The 13,407-nt window shown below is 44.9% G+C and overlaps 1 protein-coding gene across 1 annotated transcript in view; it reads right to left on the bottom strand.

The window, feature by feature from the left end:
- Nucleotides 1–4,816: 4,816 nt before the first annotated feature.
- Nucleotides 4,817–13,407, bottom strand: part of NDUFS4 (NADH:ubiquinone oxidoreductase subunit S4) — a 333,599-nt gene continuing 325,008 nt past the window's right edge. Inside the window, exon 5 of the mRNA XM_086960625.1 lies at nucleotides 4,817–5,035. Coding sequence (XP_086816751.1) covers nucleotides 4,932–5,035 — 104 coding nt within the window. The 3' untranslated portion in view covers nucleotides 4,817–4,931. The remainder of the gene's footprint in view (nucleotides 5,036–13,407) is intronic.

Genomic DNA, 13,407 nt, shown 5'->3' with positions numbered 1-13,407 from the left:
CTCTGGCCCTGAGGAAGGTGGCTTTCCACCGAAACGTACGTCGGCCCAACACCCCTGTCTTGGATACGCTTTGGTCAAGTACATCATAACCAACAGAACCACTCCATCTAGGTTCCTATACGTACCCTCTCAATACACCTTAGAGCTACCACTTATGTCAGTCAATGTCTTGTATAATTTTGTTTAGCTGTTTTTGTTAGGTATGTTCATTATTGTATTTTGATACTGTGTGATGAATGTGTGTCTCTGTGTCTCTGATCAATAGGATCAATTGCTACTAGAGGGCATTTTTGGTATGATAGGACTATCACCAAATGTATGTAAAATGTTGATTTGTGAAATGATAATGCAATGTATTTTTTATATATGAGTCTTTAAAAATTTTATTAAAAAAAATGACAAAATAGTCTAATAAAATTTTTCCATGTTTGAATAATATTTCAAAGATCTCTTTTTGGCATCTTTTGACTAATCATTTAGGATATATTCAATGTTGAAAGAAATATAGGCCGTCCTAGAGGTTCTGTCTCCTTTTCACTCATATTTTAGAAGCCAGGATCGGTTTTTGAAGTGAATTAAGTAATCTACCCAAAATGCGAGTAAACAGCACTGGTCCCTATTAAAGCCAGCATGCACCTCTTTACTGTGGAACTGCAGTTCTACTGTCAACTTGTGTTGCAACAACAATTGAACCTGGGTTAGGTTTGCTATTAAGGACAATTTACCGCGGTATGCAAGATATCAAGAGGAGAAAACCTTCTGTGGGAAATGATATACTCGCATATTTCCAATTGGAGCTCACAGAGGTGTCAATCAATCCTTTGTAGAGCGCACTACTCACCTGCGAGGCGGGGGGGGGGGGGGGAGGGGAGGGGAGCTGCTACTGCTTTAACAGCCAGGTCTTGAGAAGTCTCCTGAAGGTCAGCAGGTCCTGGGTCTGTCGCAGGTGGATGGGGAGGGTGTTCCATGTCTTGACGGCGAGGTGGGAGAAAGATCTGCCGCCGGTGGTTGTTCGGTGGAACGGTGGTGAGGGCGTAGTCACGGAGCGAAGCTGCCGGTTGGGAGTGTAGAAGGTGAGTTGTTTGTTGAGGTATGTTGGTCCGGCGTTGTGGAGTGCTTTGCGAGCGTATGTGAGGCGCTTGAAGATGATCCTCCTGTTGACGGGGAGCCAGTGCAGATCTCTCAGGTGGGCAGTGAAGTGGCTGTGGTGGGAGATGTCGTGAAAGAGGCATGCGTGGAGTTCTGTTTGTGTTGAAGTCTTTTCTGGAGTTTGGATGTGGTTCCCACGTAGAGTGTTGCCGTAGTCCAGCCTGCTGGTGACTAGGGCCTGGGTGACCGTCCTGGTTCCGGTTGGGATCCATCTGAACATCTTTCGAAGCATGCAGAGGGTGTTGAAGCAGGAAGAGGAGACGGCATTGACTTGCTGGGTCATTGACAGTGATGAGTCCAGGATGACCCCCAGTTTGCGTGCGTGGTCGGTGGGTGTTCGGCGCAGCTCCCAGCGAGGCCGGCCACCAGGAGTCGTCCCAAGCAGAGGGGGTGGATCAGAGGATGAGGACCTTCGTCTTGTCAGAGTTTAGTTTTAGGCGACTGTTCTTCATCGATTCAGCGATGGCCTTCATTCCTTCGTGGAAGTTGGTTTTGACAGTGCCGGGGTCCTTGGTGAGGATCAGCTGGGTGTCGTCGTATGAGATAATGTTGAGGTCATGCGATCGGATGATGTTGGCGAGCGGTCTCATGTAGACATTGAAGAGGGTCGGGCTGAGGGATGACACTTGGGGTGCGCCCCAGGTGATCTTGGTGGCTTCGGATTGGAATGGAGGGAGGCGGACTCTCTGGGTTCTGTCGGTGAGGAAGGAGGTGATCCAGTCCAGGGCTTTGTCGTGGATTCCTACGTTGTGGAAGCATATGCGTAGGGTGTGGTGGCAGATGGTGTTGAAGGAGGCCGAGAGGTCTAGGAGGAAGAGGGCCGCGGTTTCACTGTTGCCCAGCATGGTCCTGATGTCGTCGGGGGCAGCGATAAGGGCAGTTTCGGTGCTATGATTGCTGAGGAATCCGGATTGGGACGAGTCCAGGGTGTGGTTCTCTTCGAGGAAGCGGGTCAGATGTTTGTTGACTATCTTCTTGTTGACTTTCACTTGGAATGGGAGCAGGGAGATGGGCCGGAAGTTCTTGAGGTCTGCCTTGGGTTTCTTGAGTAGGGCGTTGATCTCAGCGGGTTTCCAGCTCTCCTGGAAGATGGCGGTCTCGAAGGAGCTGTTGAAGATCTTCCGGAGGTTGGGTGCGATGATGGAGTTCACTTTGTTGATGATGTGGTGAGGGCAGGGGTACGACGGTGAGCCAGAGTGGATGGTGTTCATTGTTTTGATGGTGTCTTCGTCGATGACGAGGTTCCAGGAGAGCAGGAGGCCGGTGTGACTGGGGGGCGGTGAGTCTGTGGTGTCGGGGGTTCTGAGGTTGAAGCCGTTGTGAATGTCTGATCTTTCGGGGAAGAAGTTGGCTAGAGAGTCGCAGAGGTCTTGTGATGGGAGGATGTCGCTGGAGCTGGGGATGGCGAGTTCCTTCACGATGTTGAAGAGCTCTTGCTGTTGCGTGCGATGTTGTTGATGCGTTCCTTGAAGGAGGTCTTTTTGGCGGTTCGAATAGTTGGTGGTGCCTGCGGCTGGATTTCTTGAGGGCTGCCTGGTTGTCTGGTGTTTATTCGTGGCACCACTTCTTCTCGAGTCTTCGGCAGGTCTGCTTGGATGCCTGGAGGTCAGTGGTGAACCAGATGGCCCTTCTGTTGGTGCATCTGTTTGAGGGTTTCTTGATCGGGCGAGAGTGTTGGTGCAGTTGTCGATCCATTGCCTAAGGTTACGGGCCACTGTGTCGGTGTGGTCGGCTGGAGGGTCTCGGGCGAGGGTGTGAATAAGCTGGTCTTCGGTGACCTTGTTCCAGCTGCGGTGGAGGATTCGTTGCGGGTGGTTGTGTGCTGTGTTTTTCTCGAAGGATAAGTTGATTCATTGGTGGTCGGTCCAGTGGAGTTCGGTGGTGTGGCTGGAGGTGATGTGATTGCTGAAGGAAAAGATGGGGACAAGCGTGTGTCGGGCGGAGTGAGTGGGTGTTGTGACGAGCTGTAGAGTCCGAGGTTGGTGAGATTGTCGAGCAGGGCGGTGGAGTTGCTGTCGTTGGCATTCTCGAGGTGGAAGTTCAGGTCTCCGAGCAGGATGTAGTCTGTGGATGCCAGGGCGTGCGAGATGACTATGTCGGTGATGGAGTCGCTGAACCGTGGGTGGGGCCCGGGGGGTCTGTAGATGAGGGTTCCTCTGATGGTTGTGTTGGGATCGTTGTGGATCTAGAAGTTCAAGTGTTCGGCGGTTCGGAGGGTGTCTTCAGTGCTGGCCAAGATTCTGAGGGTATTCTTGTTGACAATGGGGATTTCTCCTCCCGGTCTGTTGGTGCGGTCCCTGCGCGTGATCTTGTAGCCATCCGGGATGGCTATGGCAATGTCAGGCGCCGATGAGGGGTTATGCCAGGTCTCCATCAGGAATGCAACGTACGGGGAGGATGAGTCGAGAAGGTTCCAGAGTTCGACAGCGTGTTTTTGGACTGAGCGGGTGTTTATTAGTATGCATCTGAGGTGGTTGTGGTCTGCCCTGCTGGGAGATCAGAACGTGCAGGTCTTAGCTGGCTGGTGAAGCTACAGTTTCGGGAGGTGAAAGGTCTGTGGCTAAGCTTCGGGGTGGCATGGAAGCAGTTGTTAGTTCGGCCGGGGTTGAGTGCGTGGAGGATGTTGGTGTCGGGTGTTGTGGCTCTTGCGGGGGCCAGGGGGGTCTGGCACTGGGCGCGGTCTTGGCACGGACGGGCACCGACGGGCTTGCCTTCGGCAGGCCAGCGGCGCGCTCAGTGGGTGACCACGTAGCAGCAATCATAAGAAGGGGGAAGTGGGAGGGAGGTGCAGCTGGGAGGCGGAAGCGGGATCCAATGGGCGAGCGAGGGGGCGGGGCCGCAGGGGACGGAAGGGGAAGTGGCAAGATGCCAAAATTGAATCAGGGAGAGTTCCAGAGGGAGCAGTGAGAAAGTAGAGAGATTACAGTTTAAGTAGGATAGTGATAGAGTAATAGGGTTAAAAAGCAAAGAAGTACAGCAGGTGAAAAAAGTGAGAAAGCGGCAGAAGGGGCGGATCAGAGGCAGAGGGCTGGCGCGAACTCGCGGCAGCAGCAGGGGCGAAAAACGGGCGCACTAAGGTGGAGCTGTGCGGCGAGGAGAGCGACCTGCCTGTAACCAGGGTCAAGGGTCGTGGGTGTGGTATACATGATATACTTGGTATTGATCAATTGTTCTTTAACTCATCTTCCAAAAACTAGGTAGCACCTTTAAGGAGTGTCCAGAAATGCTTAGCAATCATTCGTTGTTTAAGACTGATTCCTATTCCTTGGATCAGATCCAGTTTGGTATTAAGCAAGACCACACAAAAGAAACATGTTCCCATTCACACTTTCTGTAAGCGGTTATATGAGACAACAGGTGCTTAAGTAAAGTTATGCAACATAAAAAACTGAAATGCTAAGCAGTCAATATTTGCTTACATTGCCTTTAAATATGATTTTAAACACCACAAATAGGATTGTCAAACTGAATAAGATATGGAATTACTGTCAGGCAATGCCACAATCTTTCATCTTACATATGATTTCACACATTCCTGTTACTGGATTCTAATCCCAGCAATTTCCTAGAGGAATGAACACCCCAAATCTCCTCTATATATAGCTAAAGCTGTCAGAGGTTCAATCCACAACTTCAAAAACATTTTAAATAGACATCACAAGATGCATTTGTAGTTTAAAGGTCATATTTATTAGGAGATTAAGAGTTGTATTATACAGGGTCTATAAATACGGCACAGCTGACTTTATTCACAGTCAGACATACATATAGCCTGTGCCAATTTATTTTGTGGACACCCTTGTTCTTTTGTTCCATGAAAAGTTTGCTCCGTAAGACTTCGATTTTGGTTTCGGAGTCCTCCTCTTTTCAACTTCGTACCTCCAGCCTGAAAAAATACACAAAGCGAAACAAGAAAAATAAATAAAAACAGAAGATAAAAGTACTATAGTGCATTGTAAAATAGTTCCAAACATGGCAACAAGTATCTGCAGTCACAAAAATATTCATTACTGTTGCTTTAGAACCACGGACAAAGTGAATTAATAAGCAAAACATTCACAGACAAACAGGAAGAACCTCATTCGAAATATGCATAGAAAACACTGAACAAAAACTCAGAGGACCTAATAAGATATAATAAATATTTATATCAATGTGCTGATGACAAAGGCACATTCCTCCTAAACAATTCATGAACAATTAGCATGGAGTGCATCGATTCCATGTGGCAATCATTTACAAAAATACCATTATCATCATTTGTACTTTTGTGTAAGAGGCATATTAGGAACATTACATCAGGATGGAACCAGAGCGGTTGCTGAGTGGTTGAATGAGAAGTAATGGCCCGGGGTATACGGCCATTCTGTGTAGAGCAAGAGAAAGGATGGTAGGATCAAAGCAGAGAGAATCGATAATGACATTACTGACTTCGTGACAATTATCGAACAGATTTGGTGACATGATATAATAATGCCTTCATTTAAATGTTTCCTCTAATCAAAACCTACTGAAAAACTACAATGGGCGCGGTTTTTAAAGTGAATGATTTATTCTGTCTTAAACAAGGGTTTCTCAAATTACGGACGAATTGGTTCTTGTTTGGCGCACGTTTAGCACTGTTTTCATTTAGAATCTCTCTGGTATTTGTACTTTTTCACAATCAATATGCATAAATGCAAACAATTCTAGCCGTGCAGCTCTCTAATACCATTAGCCTAGTAGAGACTCCTACCACACACATAACGAGAACTCAAACTTCACCATATAGGCAAACTTTCACAGCCGTATTTGTGGTATAGCAGGCCAATGGTAAGGAGCCCATGTTGCAAATCTAAAAAGTATTCATTACACGTGGTAGCCACGCTGGGTCTTTTGTAAGCTATACATGATGTTGTTACTGCTTGTTTTTATTAAGGAGAATATAAATCCAGGTCACAAACTCTTATAAATGCTCTTTAGCACCAAGTTATGTTACTTGATGCTTAGAAGCCGGTGGTAGTTAGCTACACATTTCTTTAAAAGAATAGATCTTAGCCTTCCAGCAAATTACAGACCCACTGCACCATACTATTTTTGGCTAAAATAATGGCGAAAAGGGCAGTTGGCAAATCTAGGAATCCATAGAAATAAAGAAAGAAAATTCCCTCCTCTTTGAAAACCAATCAAGATTCCATCCACTTAGGGGGAATGGAGACAGCTGTACTAGATAGCACGTGTTAGTTGCTGAAACTACTTGATGAGGGGTGATGTGCTTTCATGGTCCTCTTTGATTATTTTTGGCTTCCTTTGATTCTGTGGGCTTCGGGCTGCTGTTTAACTGGATGGATAAAGGATGGGACATGTTTAATCACAATGCCCAGGGTCCAGAGGGAGGCTCTATGACTCCCTCGCACACTGCGGCGTTCCCCAGGGTTCAATCAGCTCATGCCTACTGCTTAAATCATCCATTCTCACACTAAAATAGATTATTGCAGTACATGGTACCAGATATACGCTGAGGATACACAAAATTTTGGAGCTGCTGAGGCAATCCAATAATACGGTTTCTATCAGGCTATGAATAGTGAAAGGCTAAAAATACAAATACCGACATACCTCCACTCCAGTATTTAATGATAATGCACCAAGCCACTTTTTTAAATGGGCCCTTAAAAGAACCTTTCAATGCATTGGCTTTCCAATCAGAATAAAAAGGATAAGACACAAACTCAAGAGGCAGTGAGGACTACTCTTTATGGAGAGAGATGAATAGAGACCGCTCTAAACCTACACAAATAATTTTAGGACTGCCTGCAGACACACAGAGCACTGCCAGCCTCTTATCTCTAGTCTTTCTCCAGCAAATCAAACTCCATCTCCGGGGCTGTCATGTATAGGAGGCATAAGACAAACGACTTGCCTCTTGGATCAGTAATAAAATGTGCATCAAGGCAGATGCAAATTTCGATCCTAACTTCCAAGCTTGACTGAGAGTGACACTAGGCAATTACTTTTCTCCACTGTGCATCCTTTTCCACGATTGCCACATTTGAGAGCAATTTGAAATTGTTAAGGGTGCACACTGTATACCAACCGCTTAAGTATGGCTTGATAGACATGCTGCGGGCCCTACTCCATCATTCCTCCCCCTACTGAGGTTGGTGGACAAAGGCCAAAAAGCAAGGGTTGTTCCACAATATTTGATTTGATTTTATGTGTGAAACAAGCACTTTTTTCAAGTAGAGTAGGCCCTTTGTAAAATGTTAACAGACAGCTGACAAGGGCTACATATCATGCATAACCCCCTCCAGCCAAATTTGGCATTTTAGTCAACAGCACCTTGCATGCTGGGGCTTTGATCCCATAATGAAGGCCCACAATGCAACATGCTGTTGGCTCAAAACAAATAGGTGATAGTATCCTATGTAAAAGTGCCTAAGCACAGAATTGTGAAATGTAAAATACAATGTTGTTCCTGGCTTTTTTTACTTGAAGGCAATAATGAGTTAAACAACCCAGTGGGTGAGAGGGAGGAGATTGTTTTTCAGATACAAAACATGTTATCTCCTATCAATGGGATAACATTAACCTCATTGGAATACCAGCTTGCCAAAAAGACCTATTTACTAGAAGAATGCCAGCATCAGCAAGTTAGAGTGTCTAGAGACATAGAAAAGAAAAAGATTGACTTCACCCCTCTTCTCCAGACAATCCTCGCGGGCGGACAGAGGGGGTCAGGGGGAAAGTTATTTACATGATTTAGGTGTTGGCGCTTGCACAACACCACTGTGAATTTGATACACCCTGCCTCCACCAAGTGCAGCACGGGCTGCAGGTGATGCTCCCTTGAGGGCCGCCAGTGGACAAGAACTTGCCGAATCAGTCTTACACGGTCCATTAAGTTACTTTCAACACAGTAAGGACTTTACGCACAAGGCCAGTAGTCTCAGCTCACATTTTGCTGGGCCATGCAGTGGAGAGTACCCTTGCAGTTCAGCATGGTATCAGGAATCCATCAAAATATACAACATGCATTTCAGAATACTTTTTCAGTGCATAATCTTTCTCGTGCAAGAGCAGCAGGGAAGGGGTGTGGGGGGAGTTTTCTTCATCTCAGCAATGGGAGTTCGGGATTTGTGGGCTATCTTTCCGGGATATCCACTTAGACCCGGTTAGTACCGCCCTCTGCTTGTTAGTTTAAAACATGCGTACTGACAACATTCTCTCGTCTTAGCATATTCATATTAAAGTCAGAAGCAAAAAGAACCAAGTAAAAAATATATTTTGTGTTTTCCCGTCCTATTTTACTTGCAGAGTTCTGCTTTTTACTAACCCTGGGCGAAGCACTACGCTACGCTCGCATAGTTTGCGAAGTTTACCCAACTTCGTACTACGCGAGCTGCACGCAGCACAGTGCGAACACGCGTAGTGCAGCTGTCATTTTTTGCTTGTTAGCGGTCCTCAATGTCATGTTCGCGACCGCGAGCAAGCAAAATGACATCCCAGCGAGATTCTCAACGCGGGGAGGTCAGGTTTCTCATTGCGAGTGGTTGCGCATGCTCGCGACCGCTCGCGTTGAGAAACTACCAGTTTGCGTTGGATAAGCTGCGGCTCGAGTAAAAATCTACTTGAGCAGCAGAAAACTACAGCTCGCACTGTGCAAGATGCTGTTTTTGATGATTGCACAGTGCAGGATGCTTGTCCACACTGTGCAATCATTGAAAACGCATCTTGCATACATGCTACTATGCAGCTCGCGTAGTGCTACGTGAAGTTCACGTAGTGCAAAGTGCACTTCGCGTAGCGCTACTTCGCGATCTACACCCACCCTTACTTTTTACTCCCGATATTTTTGCTATTCAGAATTAGTTACCACAAGATATTTGTATTCGGAGGTAATTTAACGGAAATTAAAACGTCGCCAAAAATATCAATCTGTCTTTGTGTTGGGTGAAACTTTTGTACCTAAAAAGCAAGAGCAGGAACAGAAAAACAAACAGATTTTGTGCATTGAAATCGAATGTTATTTCCTAGACTAAAGACACATCATTGTATAAATCTGATCAGGTGAATAGATTAAACATGAATGCATAAGGAAGACCGCCACAATATTTAAAAATATCTCATTATTATTATTATTTAGTATCCTTCTGGGAAACTTAACTATAATTGTGGCAGAGATTCTTTATGAAGAACCTGACAAACTTTACATGGCACAAAGAATCTAAGATAACAAATGCAGGCATAACAATCTTCGTTAACAGTGAAGACAGTATATCAATTATATTGAATAAGGATTCACAACGGCAATTGGCACTTTGACAATTGTTTGTTAGTTGTCAGTATTGTTTTTTTCAAATGCAGCACATGCATTAGTAACGCCAAAAGCAACTTTTGGCCATCTGGGCCTGCAATTTTTCAGGTGGCCAATCATAAAAATAACACTCTAACAAGTCTGCACATTATTTTCTATATTTCCAATATGGCCTCCCACGCTGTGCCAAGACGACATTTGCCAGACATCTTGCAAGTATAGAATGCACATTTCCAAGATATCCTGCTGCAGCAGCAAGTTTCAACTATATGCAACGTTGGCAATACTAATGCAGCTGTACAGGCACTACAACGCCAACAGTGGCATTGGCAAATGGCGGGTCAGAAAGAGGGAGGTGGGGAGTGGAGCAAGAGAGAAACTTAGCAGGACACTGTGATGGAGACAATAATATGGAGGCAGTGGGGGTGGGAGAAGGATTAACAGAGGTAAAAGTCGTGAATCATTGAGGTGGTGGGAGACAGAAAAAGAGAGGTGGTGGGGTGATGAAGAGAGAAAAGGCATGAGAGAGGAGAAGAACATGCACTCTCATCATAAGTCTGGAATGGCACAGAAAAATTCAAAAGAAAACCATTTCACTAATGACAGCAGTGTAAGGATACACTCAATCAACCACAAAGAAGGGTGAAGCCTAAATGCTGCAGGGGTGAGCCAAATAGAGAAATAGTGAAGAAAGCCATTGGATTCAGGAGCAAGAAAGTGATTGAGATAAGAAAACATCAAAACATGGAAAAGCCCAGACTCAAAGCCCTCTCTAAGTATATGTTTGAGTAATGGTTCCAGTGCTGTCTGCAATAAACAGCTAAAGCTGCCTGTAGCAAGACTGCAAAACTGTCAGATTGGTAAAATGCAGATCCAAATGGTTTTAAAGGGTTGTAGGACATAACCACGCATACAATTATATTGCATGTCCTAACAACGGGTCTTTACTACAACCATGTCTTTACCACGCAAGCATATACAAAGAATTTTGTTGTAAAGGCATGATTGGAAAAGGCATGCATGGCAAATATTACACCCCAGCACCCTGCCCTGAACCCTAAATCCCAGCCCTGCAAAGTACCCTGTCCCAGCCTTAAAAACCAACCTTTGCCCTAGTCCTAAAAACAACCCGACCCTAGCCCTAAACCACGCCCTAAAACCTAGCACCAAGGTCTACTTACCAAGCCGTGTCCTGATCCTTCCTGTTCCTTTCATTCTCCCCATCCTGCCGCTCTGAATCTAGAGTGCTGACTGCCTTTACCACACATATGAATGATAAAGGCTGCTATTCTTCCCCCACCCAAAAATCCACAGAAACCCCCCACCCCAAAAAAAACAATCCTTTGTAAGGCATGAATCAAATTGTTCAACAGCTGTGGCAATGTATGTGTTGTTTGTGTAGCTGTTCTCAAGTGGGGCCCTTACACACAAAGTTTTCCTTTTTAACTGGTTTTCATTTGTAGTCCACGTTTCTCGTGATTGTTTGAATAGTACCGCTGCGCAGAATAATAAGTGATGTAGGAAACACACATTAAATATTAAACCTAGAAACAGGCATTTTTTTGAAGACTAACCCTACTTTTGAATTTTTTTCAATAAAACTTTATTCGATTTTTTACAGCCATAAAATATACAATTGTTAACAATGCCTTCAATAAAATAGATATATATAGTTTTAAAATCAGTTTCTAAAATTCACAAATTAATTTTGATCTCCTCAAGGTAGTGTGTTTCTATTCATGGCTTTTACCCTTTTGTGACTCATTCTCCTCGTACCTATACACCTGATCCTCTCAATTCTCAGTGCATTTAAGGGCCTCTTTAACTTTTTTTTTATATATTTTCCCATAGCACAAGCTATGTCTAAATTAAACATTTCCACTAAAAGGTTTACTGCATACATCCGATTTTTAATATCATACTTTTTAAAAATCGGGCATAAAAACTCTTTTCGAATTTCTAAAAACTTCTGACAATCTAATAAAATATGTAGAGTATCACATTTTGTTCCTAAGGTGCAAGTACAATTTCCTTTTTTATCTATCATGGAACTTTCTACCCCTTTGTTCGCGTGACATGGATTTACTCCAATTCTCAGCCTGAACACCTCTCTCCTTCATGGGCAACTAGGTAGCCTATCAATATAGGGGAAGTGTGGCCATATGGAGAACTGAGCTTTTCCTCAAGAGGTAATCTTGGTCCTGTACTCGAGATATTTCTTTGCCCAAGATCCTAAGTTCCCTCTTATCTATCTTAAGTTGAAGGGACTGGGGGCACAGCTTAAGCTTTAAAATATGACATGCTTTCTTGACTATATCTCTGGTCTATTTTGCCCACTTTAGCGCACTATTTACAATTTCATTCCTACACCATTGTGAGATTTTGTGTTCTTCACCCAAACCCAATCGTTGCCAATAGTGTAGTAATGCCATGCAAGCTGATATACCCCATGAGGTATCCCAGTTCTAGCCTCGCTACCTGTACCATTGATGATTTAGGCAGAGAGAATAGATTTTTCAAGCTATTTCCCTCTTCTAAGTCCCACTGATTTTTACCACTCAAGTAAAGGACTTCTGCCCCATACAAAAATTGAGGTGGAACCATTGCAAAGTAGGCTTTTAGGTCTGGTCGGTCAGACATTTCGCCATACACATTGTTAAATCTTTTTAAACCCTTCACTGAGGTAGCTGTTCTCAGTTTTAGTGCGTCGAGACGGGTACGCCATTGAAGGCTTCTTTCAAACCACATCCCCAGGTATCTATATTCTGTTACTTTTTCCAACTTTTCGGTCCCCAAATACCAAGAAAACTCTGTTTTCATTCTACCGAAGCATACAATCTTAGTCTTTTCCATATTAACCACCAGTCTCTTGACCAGGCAGTATTCTTTAAACATGTTTAATTTCCTCTGTAAACCGATTTCCGTCTGGTCCATGATTACCAGGTCATCCGCATAGAGTAAGCACGAAATATGTTTCCCACCTTGTTTTGGGCTGACCCCATTTGCATTTCCAAAGATTAGGGGTAAGTCAGCGATAAACAGGGAAAAGAGCAGGGGGGCCAGTACACGCCCCTGCCATAACCGATTACCAATTTGGATTTTGTGCGTTAAACTCCCCTCTACATCTAAAATTATTTGCACCCAATTTTCCATATGCAGGGCTCGAATCAAACTCAATAGATCCCTCGGGCGATTGTACCCTATTAAGGTCAACCATAGCTGCTCCCTATCCACCAGGTCAAATGCTGCGAGGAAGTCCACAAAGCAGCAAAACAGACTAACCCCTCTGCTCGAGTGACTTTCGCGCAATTGCCCAGAGGGCGAAGCAGTGGTCTACCGTTGTGTCCCGCTTTAAACCCTCCCTGTTCGGGGGGCACAATCTGTTTTACTTCCACCCAATCTTTGAGTAATCCCAGGATTATTTTAGTGTATACTTTTTCGCCTATATCTAGTTGGTTTATTAGTCTGTTATTTTTTGGGGCATTTACATTTCCTTTTTTGTGGATATGTCTAACAATAGCTCCTTTCCAACTATCTGGCACATTTCCTGTCTCCAGAATACCCTGGAACATATTCGCAAAGAACTCTGACCACCATTCTGGCTTAGTTTTTAGGTCTCGCCTTTACCATTCCGCAGGAATGGGAAATGGGGAGAATTCAAGTCGGCAAAATCCACTTCAAACCACGGGCTTTCAGCCGCGGTTTTCTTTAAGTTCACGTGAATCACGTGATTAAACATGCACGCGCATTGGCAGCATTTCTCCTGCAGGCTCGCAAAAGGCTCTCCTCCCTCCCCACATCAAAGGCATCAATCACCCTCCCACAGGCTTCCCCAGCGCTGCCCCGCCCCCTGTTTCACAGCCAGGCCATCTGTTCCCTGCCAGACCTCTCACACCTCCGTCACAGCATGCCTGTGTACTTCAAAGGCTTATCACTTCACATGGCCGGCCGCAGGCCGTGCA

This window comes from Lissotriton vulgaris, chromosome 3_1 (assembly GCF_964263255.1).
Source record: "Lissotriton vulgaris chromosome 3_1, aLisVul1.2, whole genome shotgun sequence".
Classification (NCBI taxonomy): domain Eukaryota; kingdom Metazoa; phylum Chordata; class Amphibia; order Caudata; family Salamandridae; genus Lissotriton; species Lissotriton vulgaris.
The sequence above is the reverse complement of the archived record's forward strand: the minus strand, read 5'-3'. Positions and strand labels throughout refer to the sequence as shown.